This window comes from Moschus berezovskii, chromosome 10 (assembly GCF_049115385.1).
Source record: "Moschus berezovskii isolate FMDL1 chromosome 10, NW_MosBer_1.0, whole genome shotgun sequence".
Taxonomy (NCBI): domain Eukaryota; kingdom Metazoa; phylum Chordata; class Mammalia; order Artiodactyla; family Moschidae; genus Moschus; species Moschus berezovskii.
This window is the reverse complement of record NC_142469.1, coordinates 95671720-95698576: the sequence shown is the minus strand read 5'-3', so window position 1 is coordinate 95698576 and position 26857 is coordinate 95671720. Positions and strand designations below refer to the sequence as shown.

The following is a 26857-nucleotide window of genomic DNA, read 5'->3' as shown; positions in this document are numbered from 1 at the left end:
TGCCTCGTGCCTGGAATGAGGCACAGCCCAGGTAGCTGGCTTGCCCTAAGAGGTGGTCTTGAGGAGGAAAATTATTGCCAGGACAGTAAAGCAGAGAGAACAAGCCAGGATTAGTGATGACCATGAAGCTATCCTCCTAAACATGGAATGACTACATCCATGCTTCCTTTCAGTGAGAAAGCAGCAAACAGCTCTCCTGACCAAGCCACTGTTGTGCGCTTCAGGCTTTTCAGCTGAAACTAATCATAACTCACACCAGCTACGAAGCAACTGGCATTTCATGAGTTATGCAAAGGACTGGAGTCCTGCCACCTGTTTCTGTCCCTGCATTTGCATTTGTGCCTAAGGCTATGCTTCTGCCCATTGGTAACACATCTTTAATTATCCTAGGTTAATGAAGAAAGAGCAAAGGTAGAGTTAATGCATAAATAATGTGTTCATGCCAAGTGGAGGCCAAACTGTGTCATGATATATGTACAAACAAAGCATCTGCAGCAGCAACATAAAGGCACATAGTAGAATTATTCACTTTGTGAATTAATAATTCACTCTTAGACAACATAAACTGTCCACATGTCAGAACCAAAGGAGCCCATACCACACACAAGCAATTGGTACTATGTGTTTTTAGTAATGGCGATTTCAGTGAAATAAAATCTAGCATAGTGAATTAATATTGCCCATTTTAAAATATATATTTATTTATTTGGCTGCGCCAGGTCTTATCTGTGGTACTTGGGATTTTTAGCTGTGCCATGTGGGATCTAGTTATCCTGCCAGGGATCAAATAAGGATCAACCAGGATCCGACAGGCCCCTGCATAGGGGAGCAGAGTCTTAGCCACTGGACCACAAGGGAAATCCCCAGTATTGCCAACTTTTAAATTCTAGTTTTACACTTTGTTTTGATTTCTAAATTGATTTGGATTTTACAGTGGTTAAAATGTAATGAGATTAAGAAATTTCTATATAGTATTAAGTTTGTACATATGTAGCAATATTAAAATAAAATTACTCGGGCTCAACACAGGAAGGGAAAATCTAGACAAGACTTTTTCTTTCAAAAACAGATTTCTACAATACTTATGTTTGCCTGCTAAACTGAAATTTAGTAATTTATCTGGAAAGGTCTGCTTTTCCCTGGTCTAGAATTCAGGAGGAAATTTAATACACAGGTCTTTAAAAGGAAGGTTTGAGTAAGCTAGGCATCAAAGTCTTCAACCATGTTTTGCAATAGACATAGAAATGCATTAAAAAAAACTGTCATGAAAATGTTCAAAACAGACTTATTCATCATAAACAAGCAACAAAAAAAAGGAAATAATCCAAATGTCCATCAAATACTGAATAAACAAAACATAGTATGTCCATACAGTGGAATATTATTCGGCCGTTAAAAAGAAATGTGATGGTTAAGTTTATGAGTCAATTTGACTGGGCCACAAGGTCCAGATATTTGGTCAAGCATTATCATGAATTTTCTGTGAGGGTGTTTCAGTATAAGATTAACATTTCCCTTACATAATGTGGGTGGACTTCAACCAATCAGTTGAAGGCCTGCATAGATAAAAGACTGACTTCCTCTGAAGCAAGAGAAGAACTCTTCCAGCAGACAGCCTTTGGACTGGCTCTTCCTGGGTTTCCAGCCTGTTGGCTCATCCTGCAGATTCTGAACTTGCTAGCTTCCATAATTATGTGGGTCACTTCCTTAAAATAAATCTGTGTGTGTGTGTGTGTGTGTGTGTATGTACACATTCAATTAGTTCTGTTTCTCTGGAGAACTCTGATTAATACAGGAATGAAGTACTGATCACAATATGGGTGAACCTCAAAAACACAGAAAGTGAAAGAAGCCAGAGGCAAAAGGCTCCATACTGTATGGTTCTATTTATATGAAATGTCCAGAATGGGCAAATCCATAGAGACAGTAGCTCAATCAGTAAAGAATCTTCCTGCAGTGCAGGAGACCTGGGTTCAATCTCTGGGTCAGGAAGATCCCCTGGAGAAGGAAATGGCAACACACTTCAGTACTTTTGCCTGGAAAAGCCCATGGACAGAGGAGCCTGGCAGGCTACAGTATGTGCAGTCTCAAGAATCGGACATGACTTAGCAACTAAATCATCATAGAGACAGAAAGTAGATTATTGATTTACAGAGTTTGAGGAAAGGATGAATATGGAGTTTTGTCTCTTGTTTTTTTTTCTTTTGCGGGGGTGGATAATGGACAAATTCTAAAATTAGGGAATGGGGATAGTTGTACAACCTTGTCAAAATATTACCAAAAACTACTGAACTTTGTACTTTCAAAGGGTGAATTGTATAGCATGTCATTTCTATCTCAATTTTTAAAATAAAACACATAGAAATGTAATCCAAATGATTATTTTGGATTGACCATCTATAAATGGTGAAATTAATTCTTAATTGAATAAGTGTGTCCCCCCAACCCATGCAAAAAATATGTTACCAGAACCTCAGATTGTCAATTATTTGTAATAAGGGCCTTTGAAGTGTAATTAAGAAGCTCAAGGTAAAATCATCCTGGACTTGGGTGGGTCCCAGATCCACTGGGGGGTTTCCCTGGTGGCTCAGATTGTAAAGAACCCACCTGCAATGCAGTGACTGGATCCATTCCCTGGGGTGGGAAGATCTCCTGGAGGAGGGCATGGCAACCCACTCCAGTATTCTTGCCTAGAGAATCCCCATTCACAGAGGAAGCTGGTGGCTACAGTCCATGGGGTCACAAACAGTCAGACACAACTGAGCAACTAAGCACAGCACAGCACAGCAGATCCACTGGAGCTGGTACTCAGCACTGAGTATAAAGCTTATTGTTTAAAACATAGACCAGAATATATTATAGGACTTAGCGAAGTGAAGTGAAGTCACTCAGTTGTGTCCGACTCTTTATGACCCCATGGACTGTAGCCTACCAGGCTCCTCCTTCCATGGGATTTTCCAGGCAAGAATACTGGAGTGGGTTGCCATTTCCTTCTCCAGGAGATCTTCCCAACCCAGGGATTGAACCCAGGTCTCCTGCATTGTAGGCAGACTCTTTACTGTCTGAGCCATCAGGGAAGTCTGTTATAGGACATAATTACCTCTAATTAAGATTATCTCCTTGATGGTGAAAGAATTGAAAGAAAAATCAAAGGGAACTCATTTTTCACCTAAGGATTGAACATTATGTAATACCCCATCCTGTACCACCTAGAAGTACTATGCATACACCAGTGATGTGTGCTCCACATTTGAAAACGTTGCTTTCAATGTTGTTACTAGAATTGGAAATTCTCAAGCCAGCCATAGTGACCAGAAACACAAGTTGTATAATCACATCATCTAAAAAGCAAAACTTCATTATGAGAATCAGGCTTTCTTGTGAAAAGGTTAAGTGGAGAGATGCCTGTAAATGATTAAAAATAACGCAGTGAAAAAATGATGAAGACCTAAGATCTAAGTCGCTGAGACCAAACAGGAACAGACCACAGACACAGCCCTCAGTTTCCACCTGCTGCTTCCTGCTTCCACTCTCTGCTACCGCTAGGGTGACTCCTCTTAACCCAACGCTTCTGGTTCACAGGGTTGTCTTGGGCCAGGCGTCCTATGGCCACTCTCACAACACTTAGCCAGGATCACGACTTAGGACATCTGCCCCAGAGCCTCTGATGGCGGGTCACTGTGTCTGTCACTTGCGAGGGTCACCCCCGCCTGCTCCCACAGCACGCTGTCCCTCTCACATCTTTAGCCACCTTCCATATTCCACATGGGCGCAAATGGAGCCTCAAACTCTGGAATGGGTGCAGTCTAGGCCCCCTGCCCCAGCACTCCTACAGCCCCTGCCAGCCAGGGTGGGAGCAACTGCATGCTGACATCAGGGATTCTCACCATACCCACCAGACGCACACCCTAAAGGTCAATTTCAAGGTGTGAGCAGGGTGTCCAGGATACTTACCTCAGACACTTTCTCCTCACCCAGGGACCCCATCATATGCTTTCCCTAGCTTCTCCCTCCTTTACATTCAAATGTGTCCCTTCCCCTGGGCTACATCTGCCCTTCCCTTCTCTAGGGAAGCAAGCCTCTGTTTAGCTACCTCGTTCTGATGCCAGAAGGGCTTGGCAGAGGGAAGAGCTAATGACTCAGAAGGGAAAATCGAGTGGGAACTATGCCCTAAGATATGGTTCTGCTACACAGATTCAACTGCCGGCTTTATTCCAGATTCCTTTTCCCAACTGCTCTTGTCTCCAGACTCAGAAACATTCCATTTCAGAGCCTTCATCTGCAGAGAGGAAGGACATCACTGTTGCCAGTATGCACAACACGTGTACCTACTAGAGATGCCAATGTATATGAAGTTAACATATTATTGCCAGGGGCACACACACACGTGACATTTGAATATTGTAATTAAATCCTATGTTTTCATTTCAGTCTTCTCTATACTCAGAAGTCAAAGACCTCGAATCCCGGAAGCACGTGGCCCCAGCCTGTCTGCCCTCTTCCCTGCTTGCTGTGACCCTGTCCCGCAGCATAACACACACCCTACTGCCGCCTGATCCTTCTCAGTGAACACTTGTGGGTATTCATTTTCTCATCTTCTCTAAGCCAATGCCAGTGCAAAAAAAAAAGTCTATATGATTCCTAATATCATAGCCACCCACACTTTGAAGAAATGTTTCTATTTTCTGTACATCACATCACCCCTTTTTGAATTGATTTTTCATTCAGCAACTATTAGTTCAGTTCAGTCGCTCAGTCGTGTCCGACTCTTTGCAACCCCATGAATCACAGCACGCCAGGCCTCCCTGTCCATCACCAACTCCCGGAGTTCACTCAAACTCATGTCCATCAAGTCGGTGATGCCATCCAGCCATCTCATTCTCTGTCGTCCCCATCTCCTCCCACCCCCAATCCTTCCTAGCATCAGACTCTTTTCCAGTGAGTCAACTCATCACATGAGGTGGCCAACGTATTGCAGTTTCAGCTTTAGCATCAGTCCTTCCAATGAACACCCAGGATCGATCTCCTTCAGAATGGACTGGTTGGATCTCCTTGCAGTCCAAGGGACTCTCAAGAGTCTTCTCCAGCACCACAGTTCAAAAGCATCAATTCTTCGGCGATCAGCTTTCTTCACAGTCCAACTCTCACATCCATACATGACCACGGGAAAAACCATAGCCTTGACTAGACAGACCTTTGTTGGCAAAGTAATGTCTCTGCTTTTTAATATGCTATCTAGGTTGGTCATAACTTTCCTTCCAAGGATTAAGCGTCTTTTAATTTCATGGCTGCAATCAGCATCTGCAGTGATTTGGGAGCCCAAAAAAATAAAGTCTGACACTGTTTCCACTGTTTCCCCATCTATTTCCCATGAAGTGATGGGACCAGATGCCATGATCTTCGTTTTCTGAATGTTGAGCTTCAAGCCAACATTTTCACTCTCCTCTTTCACTTTCATCAAGAGGCTTTTTAGTTTCTCTTCACTTTCTGCCATAAGGGTGGTGTCATCTGCATATCTGAGGTTATTGATATTTCTCCCGGCAATCTTGATTCCAGCTTGTGCTTCTTCCAGCCCAGCGTTCCTCATGATGTACTCTGCATATAAGTTAAATAAGCAGGGTGACAATATACAACCTTGACGTACTCCTTTTCCTATTTGGAACCAGTCTGTTGTTCCATGGCCAGTTCTAACTGTTGCTTCCTGACCTGCATACAGGTTTCTTAAGAGACAGGTCAGGTGATCTGGTATCCCCATCTCTTTCAGAATTTTCCACAGTTTATTGTGATCCACACAGTCAAAGGCTTTGGCATAGTCAATGAAGCAGAAATAGATGTTTTTCTGGAACTCTCTTGCTTTCTCCATGATCCAGCGGATGTTGGCAATTTGATCTCTGGTGCCTCTGCCTTTTCTAAAACCTGCTTGAACATCTGGAATTTCACGGTTCACATACTGCTGAAGCCTTGCTTGGAGAATTTTGAGCTATGGATGGCTTCATTTCAGATATTGAAGAGACATGAAGTTGATCTAACCTGCTGATTTGTGAAATTTGTTGCATTTTCTCACAGCTCTAGAAAATCAGAGAAAGTTTTCAGCTTTTTTTCCCCCCTAGTGTGCCCCTTATAAGGCTATCACTCTTTTGCATAAATTTTTATGGAAACACAAACAGTGACAAGGAAACACAGCTGAGCACTTGCCTTAAGTTCATTGGTGTCAGCCAGTTTGGCTTTGAGCTCGGTGTTCAGCTCTTGACACACACTCAGCTCTTTCTGCAGCCTCTCCACCTTCTTCTGCAGCTTCCTGATGGTGACATTGGCCTCGTCCCTCTCCACCATCACAGCTGAGCGCACCTGCTTCTCCTGCTCCAGGTGGGCTATTTTCTGCCGGAGGAGGTTCAAGTGCAGCTCTTTGCTCTCCAATCTTTCCTTCTGAGTCTTTAGCTGGTTTGATACAAAAAAAGGATTTTTTATTTTAGCTGTGAAATTCCATTCATTTATTTTTTAGTTCTTTTTAAATTTATTTAATTTTAATTGCGGGATAATTGCTTTACAGTATTGCGTTGGTGCTGCTGCTGCTGCTAAATCGCTTCAGTCCTGTCCGACTCTGTGCGACACCACAGACGGCAGCCAACCAGGCTCCGCCGTCCCTGGGATTCTCCAGGCAAGAACACCGGAGTGGGTTGCCATTTCCTTCTCCAGTATTGCATTGGTTTCTGCCAAACATCAACATGAATCAGTCATAGGTATACATATGTCCCCTCCCTCTTGGACCTCCCTTCTACCTCCCTTCCCAAGAGATTTTTTTAAAATAACCATTGAACAGTCAGTAAATATAAATGAATTCCTCAGATAATACTGATCTTTATCTACACTTCAATAAGACTAATTTGTAAACCACCAAAAAAAGGTTATTGGATTCCTTTTCCTAATTGCATTTTTTTATCCCTATTTTTCCAAGAATTAATTTGGTAGCTGCAAAGTATGAGACAAAAGAACCACAGAAAATGCACCAACGAGTAGGTTTTCAGTGTCCCACTCCCTCCAACATGATGTGCATCGTAATAAAAATGTAAAATTACTTTTAAAACTACTAAAATGAGCTTATCAAGAGCAGAACATAATAAGACAGACAAAATCCTCTCCAACACCCCATGGCAACTATGCTCTCACTGGTCTTTTCTGAAAGAAGATACAGTGCAAATTAGCACCGAATACACAGACCGACTAATTTCAACCATTTAGAAACAAGTTGAGTGGCATCAAACATGGGATTTGCTATGTTTTTAAAATAAGCTACATGAAGGAGATTTTGAGGAAAGCTTTATTTATATGTTGAAGATTTTAGAAATAGGTGTTAATTCACCTTCAAGAAGGTGTTATTTCATTAGTGTCTTTATTATACACCAGACCTATACCGTCCTCGAACCAAGCTGAACAAGGTCTGCACTTGGCATTTAGCATTGACAGTCAAACTTAATGAAAGAAATTGAAATGTTTTTTAGAAAAAGATTATGGACTCTAAAAGGAGAAAAAAATCCTCTTGGTCTTCACATGTCACAATTAGTGAGTGGAATATTAAGTATAGGAACCTCATTCATCTATTACAGACACTGAAAATTGGAATTGTGTAGAAATATAGAATCTTAGAGCTAAAAAAATCCCATTTTCTCCAATCATATAATCTGCATTAGTAAAGTGTTTGAAAGTGTGAAGAACTTTGTGAAATACGGGCTTAAATATCTTGCCAAACAGTGACAAGCAATGTCCGTGCCCATATCCTTTTTTAACAAAGATCTTTTAGTATTTCTGTAACTAATTTCCCTTCCCTGAGCTTCTTCATGTCAAGTTCCACTCTACTGCAAATTTACCCTGGTAAATTCTGTACACTGGTCATTTTAGTAATTATACAACCCTTAAGAAAGAATAGTATTGGATATTGAGGAAAAATCAATTATCTGAGAACTTCAGAAAGAACTGTAGCTCAATTTCATGTCTCTGATGGTAATAGGGGTTGTCTGCTTTCTTTTATAAAATATTCCTTAAGACACCATAAATGGAGGTCATATATGAATAGAGCACCTTTTATGAACCAAGAGTTCAAAAATGCTGTTTTTAAAAAATTAACATTATGAGATAGGTATTATTCCCATCTTAAATATGAGGAAATGAAGACAGAAAGGTATATAATTTGCCTAATGTCATACAGCTTGGTGGAGCCAAATTGAGAACACAGATGTGAGTCATTAAGCAGCCTATACACGATATTTCTGCCATAGAATTTTCTTCTAAGAACTATTCTAAGAATACATCTGTGTTTTCCTCTTTCTTTCCCCAGTGCCAATAATTATATAACTAATAATTATGTTTTTATCCATTTCATCCGTTCATTCATTTCTGTAGACTAAACTGTTCCGAAGTCTTCCTTTGAGTGAGTGGAAAGTAAGCGCTTCTCCCCTCTGCTTTCCAGTGCAAGAGAGCTTATGTAAAGGCATAAGCTTTAACCCTCCTCTTCTCCTATAGTCCTAGAAATAGGGACTTTTTTCAGCTAGGCAAATGGCTATAGAGTAAAGACTACAGTTTCCAGCCTCCCTTGCAGCTAGGTTTAACCATCAGAACACATTCTAGCTGTGGGAGATAAAAACAAGTTCATGGAGAAAACTCTGGGAGCCTCCTTTAAAAGATAGCTCACGCATGCTCTTTTGCATTTCTCTTCTTCATCCCTTTCTTTTTTTAAACTTCTGCCCTGTCCTAGGTACTTCTGTGACCCATGGTCATAAGGACCACCCTAGGGATGGGAAATTGTTAACTGAAAAGAGCCTAGGTCCTTGGAAACTTTACAGAGCAGAGATGTCACATTCACCCTAAGCTGCTACCTCCAGAAATGTATATTAGGAAAAAATACCAAAAACAAAAAGCAAAACAACAAAATTACTTCTAATGCTTGAGTCTGCAACTTTGGACCTCTGTTACTCATAGTTAAACATAACCTTGGATGATACACTTACTTTCCCTTCAGGCTTGAAATCAAGACTCAACTTCTGAACACATATTTGTATGTTTCCTATCCACATTGGCAAATATGGTGGAAGTACATTATTTTTCAAGATTTAAGTTTCTCAGAATTTCCTTCTCACAACACCCGCAATATTCCCTACCTTTCTCTGTAAATTGTGGGCGATCGTCTTGTTTTCAATGACTGCATTGCTCTCGAGGCGGACCAGCTGCTCTGTGCGAGCTAACACTACATCCAGACGCATGTCAAAGCCAAGTTCAGCAGCCATCTGGTCCAACTTCATTTTCTCTGAAAGCTGATCCAGAAATTTAAGATACTAAACTCAAGAACAAAAATAAAAATGGGACACAAGAGTAGAGTTAATAAACCATCTCACAGAATCTTTCTCTTTCTCCCAAGCTTATAGGTAGTTCTCATTAAACCCAGTACAGAGCCCAGCCCCTGACTCCAGTGCTTGGTGACGAATTCTTGAACCACCCTGCGAGCTCCATGTTCTGTTTCTTGTCCAAATTTTCTTGACTCTTCTGATCAATGGCCTTGATGTTTAGTCTAACATTGCACATTCTTCTTAACCCTGTGTTGTTTAGTCGCTAAGTCGTGTCTGACTCTTTTGTGACCCCAGGGACTGTAGCCCCCCAGACTCCTCTGTCCATGGGATTTCCTAGGTAGTAAAACTGGAGTGGGTTGCCATTTCCTTCCCTAGCTCAGGGGATCTTCCCAACTCAGGGATTGAACCAGGTCTCTTGCATTGGCAGACAGATAATTCACACTGAGCCACCTAGGAAGCCCGGCCATCTGACAAATGAAGCATGTCCCTGACTACATCCACATCTCTCTGCTTTGGCTAGATGCTGCTGCTACCATGACCCTCCCAGCCCCTGGGATCTACTGGCTAATCCAGGCCCTGCAGACCAATCATCTACATACCTTCCATGGCAATTTTGCCCACCTAAGTGAGCCCTGGCCTCCAAGGTGGAAACTGACCACTTAGCCAACCACTTTACTCTTCCTGGGTTCTGGTTCTACAAATCACTCTAAAACCAGAGCTCTCCATACAAACAAATGTGGACAATGTTTTTATTTAAGTTAAAATTCTTTAGAAAACGCCCTTAAAAGTGTTTAAGTATCAAGGATAAAGGAACAGCTTTTTTTTTAAACTCTGTATTGAATTTGTTACAGTATTGCTTCTGGTTTGTATTTTGAGTTTTTGACTGGGAGGCATGTGGGATCTTAGCGCCCAGGAATCAAACCCATACCCCCTGCACTGAAGGCAAAGTCTTAACCACTTGACCACCAGGGAAGTCCCAACATTCTAAAATAGAGCTGTATCAGGAAAGTCAAAGTTCATAGTTTAGTAGATAAAAGTCACAAAACTAGCCTAGGATCCTCCTCCACTTGATCTCTGGGACTCATCTGGTCACATCAGACATTAAACGCTTACTGAGTTCTTGACAGATGATTAAATCAACCAATGGGCTTTCTGTAACATAATTTCATGATTTGGGTTCCACCTTTGAAATTTCTTCTCGTTGCAATAGCTCTTCATCCAACAGGCATTTTTAGGCAATTATATGTTGAAACAAGTATCATTTTCTGATGACTGAAGCATGCCAGCTTGAAGCCCCGAACTACCTATATTTCAGTCATCAGGATGGAAGTATTTGTAAGTGTATATTTTCCAATTTTGTTGAAAAGCATGCATAAAGCTTCATCTTTCCTGTAAGTCACAGTCATCACAGGCATCGCAGTTGTATTGTGACAAAACCACAGGCTGTGTTTGTCTCTGCATCATCTGTTTGTCACTTCTTAATGCTCTGTCATCCCCCCACCCCACTCCCAGCATGGACTATTTCATTTCTAATCTATGCCAATGAAAGTGAAACAACTGCTATTGTTTGTATTTTAAATAAAATAGAGTTGGTAACTTTTCTGTGAAGGTATAAAAGCTTCATTTTCTATTTCTATTGCCCCATCCACTCAGCATGCAAAGATCTACATCAGGCCAAAGGGGATTAAGATAAGAGGGAGCCAAGACCCCAAAGAGGAAGTGCCTTTTCAAGAATCTTGGCCAAGCCTCAGAAAGTTAAAGTTGCTGAAAGGATTTCTATACATTTTGTTCATTTGATCACAATGAATCACAACTTAGCATGAATATATTCTATGCTGTGTAAATTTCAATTACCTGTATTTAAATTTAATCTCTGTACACCTTTGCTTTTCAATCTTACATGCCTAGAAAAAGCAAGAGAATTTAAAAAAAAAAAAATCTACTTCTGCTTCATTTACTACGCTAAAGCCTTTGGCTGTGTGAATCACAGCAAACTGGAAAATTCTTAAGTAGATGGGAAACCAGATCACTTTACCTGTCTCCTGAGAAACCTGCATTCAGGACAAGAAGCAATAGTTAGAACAGGATATGGAACAATGGACTGGTTCCAAACTGGGAAAGGAGTATGTCAAGGCTGTATATTGCCACCTAGTTTATTGAACTTCTATGCAGAGTACATCATTCAAAATGCTGGGTTGGATGAAGCACAAGCTAGAATCAAGATTTCTGGGAGAAATATCAACAATGTCATATATGCAGATCATACCACCCTAATGGAAGAAAGCAAAGAGGAACTAAAGAGCCTCTTGATGAGGGTGAAAGAAGAGAGAAAGAAAGCTGGCTTAAAACTAAACATTTAAAAAACTAAGATTATGGCATCCAGTCCCATCACTTCGTGGCAAGTAGATGGGGAAAAGTGGAGATAGTGACAAATTTTATTTTCTTGGGCTCCAAAATCACTGCAGATGGTGACTGCAGCCATGAAATTAGAAGACATTTGCTCCTTGGGAGTAAAGCTATGATAAACCTAGACAGTGTATTAAAAAGCAGAGATATCACTTTGCTGACAAAAGTCCATATACTCAAAGCTATGGTTTTTCCAGTAGTCATGTATGGATATGAGAGATGGTCCATAAAGAAGGCTAAGTGTCAAAAAATTGATGCTTTTGAATTGTGCTGGAGAAGACTCTTAAGAGTTCCTTGAACAGCAAGGAGATCAAACCAGTCAATCCTAAAGGAAATCAACCCTGAATATTCACTGGAAGGACTGATGCTGAAGCTGAAGTTCCAATACTTTGGTCACCTGATGTGAAGAGACAACTCACTGGAAAAGATTGAGGGCAGGAGGAGAAGGGGGTGACAGAGGATAAGAAGGTTGGATGGCATCACCAGCTCAAACAAGAGCTTGAGCAAACTTTGGGAGATAGTGAAGGACAGGGAAGCTTGACATTTTGCAGTCCATGGGGTCACAAAGAGTCAGACATGACTTATCAACTGAACAACAACATGCCTACTATCCTTATTGGGCAGTAAGGATACTACTACTAGTTTATAGGCAGTTATCTATGGAAGATTCACCATGGGCAGAATCAGTTTACACAACTTACTTTCATAACTGAGAGCTATTTTGATATGAAAGTGTGAAAGTGTTAGCTGCTCAGTCGTGTTCAACTCTTTGCAACCCCATGGACTGTAGCCCGCCAGGCTCCTCTGTCCATGGGATTTCCCAGGCAAGAATACTGGAGTGAGTAGCTATTCCCTTCTCTAGGGGGTCTTCCCAACCTCAGGCCTCCTGTATTGCAGACAGATTCTTTACCTGTGAGCCACCAGGAAAGCCTATATTTTGATAAAACCTCTATTCAAATTAATGTCATCATAATGAAGGATGGAAGACACATTGATCTACCTAAAAGTCTTGCCTTTGATGTGCTTCTTCTATTACTTAAATAATATTTATTGATTCTTGCTCTAAGTCCTGGAAAAACTCCAGAAAAAAGATTTTCAAGGGCCTCAAGAAATTCAGAGTGGATTGGAAGAGCTGAGTTAAAACATGGATACAAAAAGGGTGGTGAGTGCCATGACAGAGCCAGGCACATGTTGCATGAAGAACTAAGCCTCTAAGGAAAGGCTTCCAGAAGTGACAATGGAACTGAATCTGAAGGGACAGTTAATGGGACAGTAGGACAGTTATTTCCAGGAGAAGATGAGGAGAACACTTCTCAGAGAGACCAGCAATGTGAATATGTGTTGCCAAGGGGGCCTTCTTATCTTAGACCACAGGACAAATTTAAATGTGGACGTGTTTGGACTCTGACCACTCATTGCACCCTACCAGTACCCCAATGGTCCCTTGAGGCTTCTGACTTTGCAACCACTGGCCTGAGATTGCAGGTGAGAGAAGAGCCTGGACTGATGAACTGGCCAGGTCACAGCCATATAAAGAAGGAATCCAGACCTAATCCTGAGGGAGGCCCATACAGAGCCCTTGACCAGATGGAGGAAGGTAAGATTAGACACGCATTTTATTAGGACCATGCTGGGAGTGGTGGAGCGATCAGTTAGAAGGTTGTTTCCACAGTCCATGCAAATGATCGTAATGCTCCAAACTAAAGCACTGCTTCTAAATGAGAGATGGGGAGGGGATATCTGAGATCTAGTGTGGATATAATGCTTTAGGATTTACAGTGCTTAGGAATCGACTTGGAGAAGGCAATGGCAAGCCACTCCAGTCCTCTTGCCTAGAAAATCCCATGGATGGAGGAGCCTGGTAGGATCTCTAACGGTCGGACACGACTGAGCGACTTCACTTTCACTTTTCACTTTCACACATTGGAGAAGGAAATGGCAACCCACTCCAGTGTTCTTGCCTGGAGAATCCCAGGGACACGGGAGCCTGGTGGGCTTCCATCTAAGGGGTCACACAGAGTCGGACACGACTGAAGTGACTCAGCAGCAGCAGCAGCAGCAGCTGGAGTCGACTGCGAAGAGGGAGGCTTTGAGGATGACCCTCAGGATTGAGGCTTGAGCAACTGGGGGCAGGTCACATCATCACTGGGGAGAAGGGCAAATTTGAGAAGGGAGAGTCATTTTCCTTTTGAACATTTAGTGCAAGGTATTGGTGGAACCCAGGGGTGTCGATGTCCGGCAGTCAGATTTCTTCCAATTTAACACAGACTCAGGTGCAGGATTTCCTATCAAGCTCAAAAAGGCACACCTTTTTGAGACATCTGTTTGAGAAATTCCTTTCACTGCTTGATCCCAACCCTTATTATCTTCTCATCAAAACTATTCTAAGAATCGCCCAAAGAGCTCCTCCTTTTAGCCTCTAGACTCTCAGAGCCACCCTGCCTTTGGAGAAACCTTTCTCTCAGTCAAAACCCTTCTGTGGCTTTCCATCACCCACAGGATAAAGCCTCGCAAGATCAGCCTGCCCTGGCTCCCTGAGCACCACGGTCCAATCCCCTTGTCACCTTCCAGTCCTTCATCACTCCTGTCATCCCCCAGCCCCAAAGTCCTCCCCCACCGCTTCTACCTAACAAGCTCCTACTCATTTTTTCTGGCCGCTCTTCAGTGTTATCTCTCAGGTGAATGTGGCTCATTTCCTCACGCAATGAGACAGGACAGAAGTGATTACTCCTTTATCTAAATTCCTGTTGAGTTGTGTACCTCTCTGGTAGCACTAACTGTACTGTGTCCTGATTTCCCATCTCATCTATGACACTGGGATTCCCCGGAGGCATCTCTTAAGCATCTTTACATATCCAACCCTCAGTATAGGCGGGGTGCTTCCTCAGTGTTTTAAGTGCAGAGAATGAATGCGTGAGCGTCCAGAGTACAGATTTTTCAACCGACAAGTATTTTTCATGCCAAATTCTATGCCTGTGAGTGCATGTAAGTTGCTTCAGTCACTTTCGACTCTTTGTGACCCTATGGACTGAACCCCACCAGGCTCCTCTGTCCACGGGATGCTCCAGGTAAGCATACTGGAGTGGGTTGCCATGACCTCCTCCAGGGGCTCTTCCTAACCCAGTGATCGAACACGCATCTCTTTCAACTCCTGCACTGCAGGCAGGTTCTCTACCACTAAGTCACTGGTGAAGGCCCCTGCGCCTATTCATGAGCCTGTTTATCCCTACAGATGCCCGTGACAAGGTACACACATGTATCTTGCCATTTTGTTCAACAAAACCTTCCTTTGATCCTGCTTTCCATAGCTTCAAGCGTGTTTTCTCTTTGGTCACCGGGCTTCATTGTCATAAGTCTCGAGCTCTTCCCATAGTAGTCTCCCCTCATCCTAATGCAAACTGACTTCTGTTCTCCACCACTCTGATGAAACTGTTGCTCAGACATCACCGATGGTCTTCTCAGGGTCAAATGCTAAGTGTGGACCCCTTCCCTTCTCACTCTACTTCCTGTATCTCCCTCTGGTTTATCACCACTATCATTTCTGAGTCTCCCTGTACTGCAATCTCAGCTGCACGGTGACACGTTCTTTCTAAAACACTGTGATGTTCAAAAATTGCTTATTGCAGTTCAGAGTCTGCAGAATAAAGAGAACTCAGTCTTCACAACCCAAGCCATTCCAATCTGCTCTCCCACCATAGCCCCACCAAGAATGCCAGGTTCCAACCATATGGGAATAGCCACTCTGCCCTCTGAAGATACTTGAAACCTTCCAGAATTTTGTTCACTATTTCCCCTCTTTCTCTCCACTAAAATCCAATTTATCCTTCAAGATGAACTTGATTGTCTCCCCTGTAAAATCCCCACTTTATCCAGGATTTATCATTCCCTTCACCTGGCTCCTAAAGCACTCTATTGGTCAATATACCTATTATAATACTTACAGCCTTATAGTACAGTACAGCACATTATTTGAACATCTGTCTCCTCTATTGAATAGAGCTTTTATGGTCAAGAACTGTGTCTTAGGACTTTTCTGGTGATCCAGTGGTTAAGACTCTGTGCTCCCAATGCAAGAGGCACAGGTTCGATCCCTGGTTGGGGAAGATCTCACATGCCCCACAGAAAAGTCAAGAAAAAAAGAACTATGTGTTATTCATGCTGCTGCTGCTGCTGCTAAGTTGCATCAGTCGTGTCCGACTCTGTGCGACCCCATAGACGGCAGCCCACCAGGCTCCTCCATCCCTGGGATTCTCCAGGCAAGAACACTGGAGTGAGTTGCCATTTCCTTCTCCTGTGTTATTCATACCTTACCCCAAACCATCAGAGTCTCATATATAATAGACATTCAATAAATACCTGTTGAATTTAAGTGAATTAATTTGGATCAAGGAAGCTCCAAAAATAGGAAGAAACCCCAAAACAATATCCATTGTTCCCTGAAATTTACTCATGACTCAGAAGTTCACCAAGATACCAAAATACTGTAAAATTCAAAATATTTATGTAAAATCTTATATTGCAACAGATGTTACCACCCATGAGCCAGCCCTCAGGTTATTACTTTTTGCTTTTCAAAATTCAAATCATCTCTCAGAACACCTCCAGAGACCAGCTCTTCCTCCAGGTGTGTCAGCTGACCCTGAAGAGTCTCCAACTTGTTTTCTGCTTTCTGGGCTCTCTGCAGGGCTTTCTGGTGAAACTGGGACTCATTTCCCAACTGTTCAACAAGCTTAGATATTTGGGCTTCAAGCTGGGAGACCATCTGGAAACAAAGACACAGAACAAGGATAAGCCTTGTTTCAGATGCAACAAAGTGTTAAAATCTAGTGCTCAACCCCAAAGATACAACTATTTATACCTCCAACATCCAGATTCTTTGTAACAGTTAAATTTAAAAAACAGGTAATTGATACCTGTATTTGCCTCTGCTTGAAATAAATCTACACTCATTATCTAGCAAAATATTTTTGATTGGTATTTTTAATTTTTACATCATTCCTTAAACAGGTTCTTTGGGAAGTCTTGAGGGAAAACCTTTACTTACCCTTAAAGCTACCTTGGCCACATGGCATATGGGATCTTAGTTCCCTGACCAGGGAGAAAATCCACACCCTTTGCATTGGAAGCTCGAAATCTTAACCACTGGACTGCCAGGGAAGTCCCATTATTAATTTAGGAGTTTCAAAGCTCAGTTGGAAAGGGAGAAAAGCAAATATCGTATATTAACATATACATGCGGAGAAGGCAATGGCAAGCCACTCCAGTACTCTTGCCTAGAAAATCCCATGGACGGAGGAGCCTGGTGGGCTGCAGTCCATGGAGTCGCTACAAGTCAGACATGACTGAGCGACTTCACTTTCACTTTCACACATTGGAGAAGGAAATGGCAACCCACTCCAGTGTTCTTGCCTGGAGAATCCCAGGGACGGGGGGGGCCTGGTGGACTGCCGTCTGTGGGGTCACACAGAGTCGGACACGACTGAAGTGACTTAGCAGCAGCAGCAGCAGCAACACATACATGTGGAATCGAGAAAAATGATACGGATGAACCTATTTGCAGAGCAGGAATAGAGCCAGAAACGTAGAGAATGGATTTGTGGTCACATCAGGGGAAGGAACCAGTCTGATGTTCCATGTCCAGTTCTAACTGTTGCTTCCTGACCTGCATACAGGTTTCTTAAGAGGCAGGTCAGGTGGTCTGGTATTCCCATCTCTTTCAGAATTTTCCACAGTTTATTGTGATCCACACAGTCAAAGGCTTTGGCATAGTCAATGAAGCAGAAATAGATGTTTTTCTGGAACTCTCTTGCTTTCTCCATGATCCAGCGGATGTTGGCAATTTGATCTCTGGTTCCTCTGCCTTTTCTAAAACCTGCTTGAACATCTGGAAGTCCACCGTTCACATATTGCTGAAGCCTGGCTCTGATGCTGGGAAGGATTGGGGGCGGGAGGAAAAGGGGACGACAGAGAATGAGATGGCTGGATGGCATCACCGACTCGATGGACATGAAGTTGAGTGAACTCTGGGAGTTGGTGATGGACAGGGAGGCCTGACGTGCTGTGATTCACGGGTCGCAAAGAGTCAGACATGACTGAGCGACTGAACTGAACTGAACAGGGGAAGGAGAGGGTGGGACAAGTTGGGAGATTAGGATTGATACACATTACCATATCTAAAATAGACAGCAGCTAGTGGGAAGCTGCTGTCCAGCACAGGGAGCTCAACTCTGCTTTTTGATGACCTGTTAGCAAATGGGGGAGATGGGAGTGGTTCAGGAGAAAGGGGATATATGTATTCATATAGCTGCTTCACTTCATTGTACAGCAAAACTAACACAACACTGTAATGCAATTATACTCCAATAAAAAAGAAAAAAGCTTAACTGGAGAAAAGGATTCAGACATGAAGTACTTTGAAAAACTATAACCATTTTCTAGAGAAACTCTTCTGCCACATATAGCACGTTCAGATTACACAGGAAGTTAACCTTGATAGATAACCTTGGGCTGTAATTGGGAATTTAAGAGCAGAAACGTATTTTTCCAAGCTTTATTTAGAACTTTGGAGTATCGGTTACTCATGCACTAAACTGCAGTGGTACTGCGTCTGGGCTGCACAGTTAAGGAGCAATGTCATTGTGTTAGCATTCGAAAGGTCAAAATTCCATCAATACAGTGAGTCAGAATAGGGTCAACAGCAGAACAGAAGAAGGCAGAGGAATCTATCTACCACCTCCTCTTTTAGAGCATAAAATCACTGTTTCTCCATTAAAGGACCCCAAACGTCCCCCAACCCCTACCTTACCCAATGCTTCCACCCTTTCCAGGAGTTTCTCTTCTTGTCCTGACCTTCCCTTAAACTGAGAATTTAAATTTACCAAACACATCAGGTACACTTTGAGAATACTCAAACTGATTCCACTAAATCCCATTTTCAGAAAGTGTTGAATTCAATTAAAAAAAAAAATAAGTTTAAGGTCATAAGTTTATTTGGCTTTGACGGTTTCTTTTTTTAGAAATTTCCATCCACCTATCTGTAAACAACCAAATCTAAAGACAAGAAGACATTCAAGCTGTGCTCAAATATTTTTAATTAGTTTATTTATTTTAATTGGAGGCTAATTACAATATTGTGTTCAAATATTTTAAAAGGTTATTATACAGAAGAACAATGGGATTTGTTCTGAGTTGCCTTCAGAGTTCAAGTTGAGGACAAACAGGTATATATCAAAGACTTCTATTTCTATGTAAAGAATTTTCCTCTGTCACCATAATTTCGAAGTAATACATACTCATTGTAAAAGATGCATTATGGACAAAAACAAATATGTAAATAAAGCAAAACCTAATTCCCATGATCTCACCACCCAGAGGCAACAACTATTACTCTTTTAAAATGATGTATTTGTATGTATTGCTAAAATATAGTTGAGACTTCATATATGCAGTTTTGAGGTTTTGTTTTTACCTCATACTTTAAGCATCTTCTCACGTCAGGTGGTGAAGTACCAGTCCCTGGAGATGGCTAGGATTTGGCCAGCCATTTGTTAAGAATGTTATGGGGTGGACTGAAGTGCTACAGTCAGGAAGGTTAAACTGCTTGATCTCTAATTTTGTGCTTCTAAGACTTTCAAGTTCCCATGTCTATAATTCAATTAATTCTATACTCCTGAAGGTGCTTGAAATCAGATATTTGATGGCAAGCTGCTTAGTACCATATCCAAAGAATCACATTTCTGAAGGAAATGTCTACCTTCATTATACACTATGGCTCTAAGAACCTCCCTTCCATATTTTCTGCCCTCTGTTGTTGTTCAGGCGCTAAGTCACATCCGACTCTGCGACACCATGGACTGCAGCACACCAGGCTCCTCTGTCCTCTGCTATCCCCCAGAGTTTGCTCAGACTCATGTCCATTGAGCTGGTGATGTCATACAACCATCTCATTCTCTGCTGCCCCCTCCACTTTTGCCTTCAATCTTTCCCATCATCAGGGTCTTTTCCAATGAGTAGGCTCTTCATATCAAGTGGCCAAAATATTGGAGCTTCAGCATCAGTCCTTCCAATGAATATGCCCTTAGTACTTACTAATAGCAGAATCTGATCTTAATGCAAAAAATGCATCAAGTACAATACACAAAGTAACCTACAAAACAAGGGGCTGTCAAACAACAGATCCCGACTCTAATGATAATACGTTGTACAACAGATGACACATGTTCCTGTGCGACTGAAAATATGGTTTCATACTGGACTCTAAGTCCAAAGTAAGTCTGTCTACCCTGAAGATTCTTTGACACTTCTATCCCACAGTTGACCTGGCAAAGAGAATGAAGCCAAAGAGAAAACAAATGCAGAAAACCCCAGCTGGAAAGATGGGAAACTGTGTGACCACTTAGCCACAATCAGCACACTGCAGACCTCACCAGAGGAGAGCCAAGTCTTCCATAGAAATCAGTGAAGATGACAAGTGAGTGCAGTAACTGTCTCAGGGAGTGATAATGATCCTGAAGGAAGAAGCAGACACCTGAAGTAGACCAGATTGCGGGACAGGGACTTTGGAGTCAGACAGTCCTGATTTCAAGTCCTCATCCTCTCCCTGACCAGCTTGTTAACTGAAGCAAGAAATTAACCTCGCTGAAACTCATACTTTGTTGTTATGAGTAGATGAGCTAAATTAATGATCATTTGATTAGCACAGTATCTCATACCCAACTGAAGTTCAACGCACTGCATCCACTTTTATCATCAGTATTACTCCTCCAATATGTGGATTCATCCAATCCTATTCTTTTGTCATAAGGAGTTTGAGAATGTCCTCTATCATGTTTCTCAAGGACTTCCCAGGTGGCTCAATGGATAAAGAATCCACCTGTAGTACAGGAGATGCAAGTTTGATCCCTGAGTTGGGAAGATCCCCTGGAGGAGAGCATGGCAACCCTCTTCAGTATTCTTGCCTGGAAAATCCCACAGACAGAGGAGCCTGGTGGGCTACAGTCCACAGGGTCGCAAAGTGTCAGACACAACTGAAGTGACTGAGCACGCATGCACATATTTCTCAAACTGTTTTCAGATCATAGAAGCTGTTTTTCAACTAGAAATCTTTCTGGCAAAGACAAATAAGGAACAAATATGTTGCATCGGAGGTGAGAGGGTCCCTCTTGCATCTTCATCCTGTGTGGAACTGAGAGTGATCCATGGGAACTATAGATTCAGCAGAGTATGACTTTTACAAACACCAGTGTGGCTGACCTGGGCAGAATCTCCCCAGCTGTCCTGCCAAGATTCTGGTGTCCAGAGAGGAGCAAACAGCTGTGAACTTTCCAATGTTCTATGCACCATAGAACTTAGCTTCATATGCTTACCTAGATCTCCATACATATGACACCACCAGGTCTTTTTAAGGTTAAATTTACATATTTTAATTCAAATAAATTAATATTCCAATCTGACTCAGTTCTTGGGAACATCAAACACCAGTGACCAGGTGAATGTGTCCCATCAAAACTGCAAAATTGTGCTTTTCACACCAAGAAATCTAAAGACTCAGTAAGACTTTTTTTCCTTTCCCCCCTGCTCCTTTTTCTTAGTATAATCTGTTAACATATCCCTGATACTCTGTGGGACAAAACAAACTAGGAATTTCTACACTAGAGATGTGGGACTTCCCTGATCGTCCAGCAGCTAAGACTCCAAGCTCCCAGTGCAGGGGACCCAGGTTCCATCCCTGGTCAGGGAACTAGATCCCACATGCTGCTAAAGATGCCTCGTGCAGCAACTAAGACCCAGCACAGCATATAAATGTTTTAAAAAGTGTTGCCTCCTGATGTTGTTCTGATTAAACACTTAATTTCTATTTCTGTAAAAAACAAACCACTAGAGATAACTGGAATGGTCAGGGAAGGAGGGTGGCTTGTACTAAAGAACACATATCAATGGACATGAGTTTGAGAAACCCTGGGAGATGATGAAGTACAGGGAAGCCTGTATTCCATGGGGTTGCAAAGAGTTGGATGCAACTGAGCAACTGAACAACAACATCACAATTTTTAAAAACAAAAAAAGGCACTGAAATAAACTATAGTCCAAAAACAAGCAGCTTGGATTTTGAAAGTGAAATCATAATGCCCTAAGAGAACTAATTTACTTTCCAAGGACAAGGAGTTGTTGATTTCACCCAAGAGGCACTTCTGCCCTAGGACTAAATCCAGTGGAAGCACAAGAGCTCTAAGCTGAAGAAAAAGCCACTTGGGTCACTTAAGGGCCAGAGCCTTCTGGACACAAACAACTCTTCTCTGATTATTCAAGCTAGATTTTTACTTAAGAAATATATAAAATGAGCTACCAGGAACCAATCAAATTATCCTTCCTTCTTGTCATATGTATGGTCAACACTATTGATTGGGCTGACCCTACACCACCACCGATGTGTATGTCAACTTCTGTTATAGTTTGAATTGGATCCCCCCAAAAGAGTTGTGCTGAAGTCCCCTGGTGCTTCAGAATGTGACCTTATTAGAATCTTTACAGAGATAAGTTAAAATGAGGTCATGAGGATGGGTCCTAATCTGACTGGTGTCCATATTAAAAGGGGAATTTTGGACAGAGAGACACACACAAGTGGAGGGAAAATTATACGAAGACACGGAGAGAACGTGATACGTAAACCAAAGAATGTCTGAGGCTATCAGAAGCTAGGTGAGGTTTGAAACAGATTTTCCCTCTAGGCACTCAGAAGACACCAATCCTACCAACACCTTGACTTGGGACTTCAAGCCTCCAGAGTTGTGAGGCAACAAATTTCTGTTGTCTAAGCCACTTAGGTAGTGGTACTTTGTCATGGTCATTCTAGAAAATTAATACACTTCAGAGGCTGGGAGAGCTGAAACCTCTATCCTTGGACTTGCCCAGATGCCCTTGGAGCCAGGAGTGACTGTGTAACATAACACTGTATGATGAAATGTCAGTGCAAGTGTACCTGAAGCTTCTGGGTAAATGTTTGGTTTAGAATACTGGAGGATTAAGAACAGAGCAGAGTCAAGAAATCAGAAAGGGGGAGTAGGGGAGTTGTGGAAACATCTCAGGTTGCTTATGGTATCACATTGAGTCCCCAGAGCTCTCAAACTGGACTAAAAAAACTCCACTGGAGGAAATATAGCCTTGTGTGCTCTAAAGCAGAACAGAAGACCAGAAGACCTGTCTAGAAAAATGTTTGTGAGCCTGTACTAATTTGTCTGCAATTAAGGAGGTAACATGGGAATCACTCATGATCAATTCTCAGCCAGATAATTAGCCAGCTAGGAAATATCTAAAAGTCAAAAGAAATAAACAAATGCTCGCCTCAATACTCTGAAATCTGAAAATATCATAGTTTCCTGTCATTGTGCAAGAAATCATTATTTCAAAAACACCTGTTACAAATGTGCTGAAATCTCAAGGCTACATAACTGAAATACTCATTTAGAATTCCTGGGAACTTCACAGTAGAACATTCCTCTAAAAGAGAGGTTTTCAACTAGGGGCAGTTTCACTTCCCAGGGTCATTTGGCAATGTCTAGAGACACCACGGACACGACAAGCAACTTCACTTTCACTTTTCACTTTCATGCATTGGAGAAGGAAATGGCAACCCACTCCAGTGTTCTTGCCTGGAGAATCCCAGGGACGGGGGAGCCTGGTGGGCTGCCGTCTATAGGGTCGCACAGAGTCAGACACGACTGAAGTGACTTAGCAGCAGCAGCAGCAGCAGCAGAGACACCACGGGGCTTCTCTGGTGGTTCAGATGATAAAGAATCTGCCTGCAAAGCAGGAGATCTAGGTTTGATCCCTGGGTCAGGAAGATCCCCTGGAGAAGGGAATGGCAACCCACTCCAGTGTTCTTGCCTGGAGAATCCCGTGGACAGAGGAGCCTAGTAGGCTACAGTCCATGGGGTTGAAAAGAGTCGGACACGACTGAGTCACTAACTCTAGAGAAACCACTAGGGCTTCCCAGTTGGCATTACTGGTCAAGAAGCCACCTGCTAATGCAGGAGACATAAGAGACTCAGGTTTGACCCCTGAGCTGGGAAGATCCCCTGGAGGAGGGCACAGCAACCCACTCCAGTATTCTCGTCTGGAGAAGCCCATGGACAGAGGAACCTGGTGCGCTACAGTCCATAGGATTGCAGAGTTGGATACAACTGAAGCGACTCAGCACGCATGCACAGAGACACCACTGGTTGTCACCAATCAGGGAGAAAAGGAGGTACTATCAGTATCTAGTGGGTCGAAGCTGGAGATGTTGCTCAACATCCTACAACGCACAGAACCACTTTTACAACAAAGGATATTCCAGCCCCAAATGTCAACAGCTGAGAAATCCTGCTCTAAAGTATAGTAAAGTACTTAAAAAGAAAATTAGGTTTTGCTATAATCAGAAGAGCATGGAACAAGTAGAAACCACTTACTGAAAAACGTGTGGGTGGTGCCCTGAGTTCTACCCACAACTGCAAATCCAGGAGAGTGAAAATGAACAGCAAAGAGGTAAACAAGACAAGCAACGTTCAGTGAGTCGGAGTCACGGTCAAGGGGAGGATTTGCCAGGCCCAGGGCACATGGGTGTTACTCAGCTGGGGACTGTGTGTTTACCCCCGGCAGCTGGCAGGGGATGCACCCTCTGCAGCAGATTCATCAATCTGTAAAGCTCCCATTCTTCAGAAACAGTTCTAATACAATACATGAAATCCGTTTTCTCCTGCTTTTACTTGAAGATGAGTCACGCAAGATGCCAGCTACAGGCTTGATTTCAGGCTTTTAAAGAGTGAGGGCAGCTATTGAAAAAAAATTACAGGCTAGGAATGGCACACAAAGGCACTAAAAAGGCTCTGACTCATTCTCAGTTTTACGAGGAGAGGGGGAGGGCATAGCCAGCTTAACCAATTCACATCATTTTGCTTTAGAAAATAAACATATACATCATGCTGACAACTTTATGCCATGTTTCACGTGCTGGAATTAAAATAGTTTTAGGAAAATATCTGGAAAAATAGAAGAGGGAAGCAATAAAATGAAATGGCAAAGATCCATTGGTTATTGAAGTACATCTATTACTATTCAAGGTAACTCACTTAATGAAGCTTTTCTCAGTCCTATAAACAATTTTCTCCTCCAACCCAGGACCTATATGTGTACTGAGTCACGAGATAGACTGAGTGACCATCAGAGACCCACACATGTCACATGCGTATTAGTCGCTCATTTGTGTCCGACTCCTTGTGACTCCGTGGGCTCTAGCCTGCCAGGCTCCTCTGTCCATGGGATTCTCCAGGCAAGAATACTGGAGTGGGTTGCCACTTTCTTCTCAAGGGGATCTTCCCAAGCCAGGGACTGCACCTGGGTCTCCTGCATTGCAGGTGGATTCTTTACTGTCTGAGTTACCAGGGAAGCCCCACACATGTTATGGGGTGAACATTTTCTATCCACAGAGAATCCTACACTTGGACAAAGGAGTCACTGGGGCTGCTGCTGGAGCACGAGTGAATTCTGCAGAGTTTTCAAAGGGAATTTAAAATGTCTTAGCGTTAAAGGAAATTTACAAATGTAACCCTGAGCTGTGTGTGTGTTAGTGATCTCTCTGAGTTTTTTAGGAACGTGAAAAGGAAAAAGTTCATTTTCTCCTTTTGAGCAAAGAATGAACTCAAGAGAAGAAATAGTTCCTAGTGGAATTAAAGGATTACATTAATGAATATCATAGAATTTGGATTTTATTTAGTTAAAAACCTCGTTAATTAGGACTTTAAAATCTGGATTTAATGACAATTTAAATAGAGTCTGGGCTGAACTTGACATGGCTAAGCAAAGCTTTGTGGCAAAGGGGAATTGTTAATAATATAAATAAGATAACAAAATTAAGCAAGCTTCAGTCATATGTGTGATGTAAACCATTTTTAAATCCACTTGTTAAACAGGTCCCCTAAAAGACTGTTCCAGGTACATTAGGAAAAGAAGAGAAGGAGAGAGGAGGTGAGAGAGGTGGCGGGACCAGGGCAGCAACAGTTAATACTTATCATTGCTATTGGCCAGGCAGTGTGTTAAAGACTTCATAACAATTTCTTTTTTTAATTTAAGGTTTACAACAAATAAAAACCTTAAGAGGCAGATCCGGTTACAGGCCTAGCAACTCTTATCGGCAATTCCAAAATCCAAAAGGATCTGAAAGCTGACAGGTTTTTTCCAAAACTCATTGGCTGGCAAAGCTTGACCTGACAGGATCTGGCAACAAACCCTGACCTGAAGTGACCGAGGCTCTTCACAGTCCTGGTGGATCCCACGAAGCCAAGTTGCTCATAGTTTTTGCCGCAGAAGATGAACATGGTTGATTATGGAATGCTAACCGGAACCCACTGAGGAGCAACGTGTCAAGGTCCTTTCTCCACTACCTTCCTGGGGACTATGTGACCTTTCTAAATGCTGAAAAATTCTGAATTCAAAAACCGCAGCAGAAAAATGGTATAGATGAACCTGTCTGCAGCACAGGAACAGTGACACAAATGTAGAAAATGGACAGATGGACACAGGGTGAGAAGGGGAGGGTGGCAAGAGCTAAGAGAGTACACGGACATATACACTCTTCGCTGTTGTTCAGTCGCTCAGTCGTGTCTGACTGTTTGTGACCCCGTGGACTGCAGCACGCCAGGCTTCCCTGTCCTTCACTGTCTCCCGGAGTTTGCTCAAACTCATATCCATTGAGTTGGTGATGCCCTCCAACCATCTCCTCCTCTGATGTCCCCTTCTCCTCCTGCCCTCAATCTTTCCCAGTGTATACACGATTGTGTGTAAAATAGATAGCTAGTGGAAAGCTGCTGTATAGCACAGGGAACTCAGCTCAGTGTTCTCTGATGACATAGAGGAGTTGGATAGGGCTGGGGTAGGAGGGAGGCCCAAGAGGGAGGGGATGTATCTGTACATACGGCTGATGCACGTAGTTATATAGCAGAAACTAACACAACACTGTAAAGCAATTTAAAAAAGAAAAGAAAAAAACCCACAGCAGGCCCCAAGGGTTTCAGATAGGGATGTGGACCCTGGACTGTCCCTGTACAGTAGGCCACGGGAAAAAATAATCTCAGAGGCTG

The 26857-nt window shown here is 42.5% G+C and overlaps 1 protein-coding gene across 1 annotated transcript in view; it reads right to left on the bottom strand.

Annotated features, from left to right (window-relative positions):
* The window catches only part of CCDC170 (coiled-coil domain containing 170), a 112635-nt gene that overhangs the window by 10222 nt on the left and 75556 nt on the right, over window positions 1–26857 (bottom strand). The window contains exons 8-10 of the mRNA XM_055433217.2: window positions 16306–16506; window positions 9153–9326; window positions 6196–6438 (exon numbers count right to left, since the gene is read on the bottom strand). Of these exons, the coding sequence (XP_055289192.2) occupies window positions 6196–6438; window positions 9153–9326; window positions 16306–16506 (618 nt within the window). The remainder of the gene's footprint in view (window positions 1–6195; window positions 6439–9152; window positions 9327–16305; window positions 16507–26857) is intronic.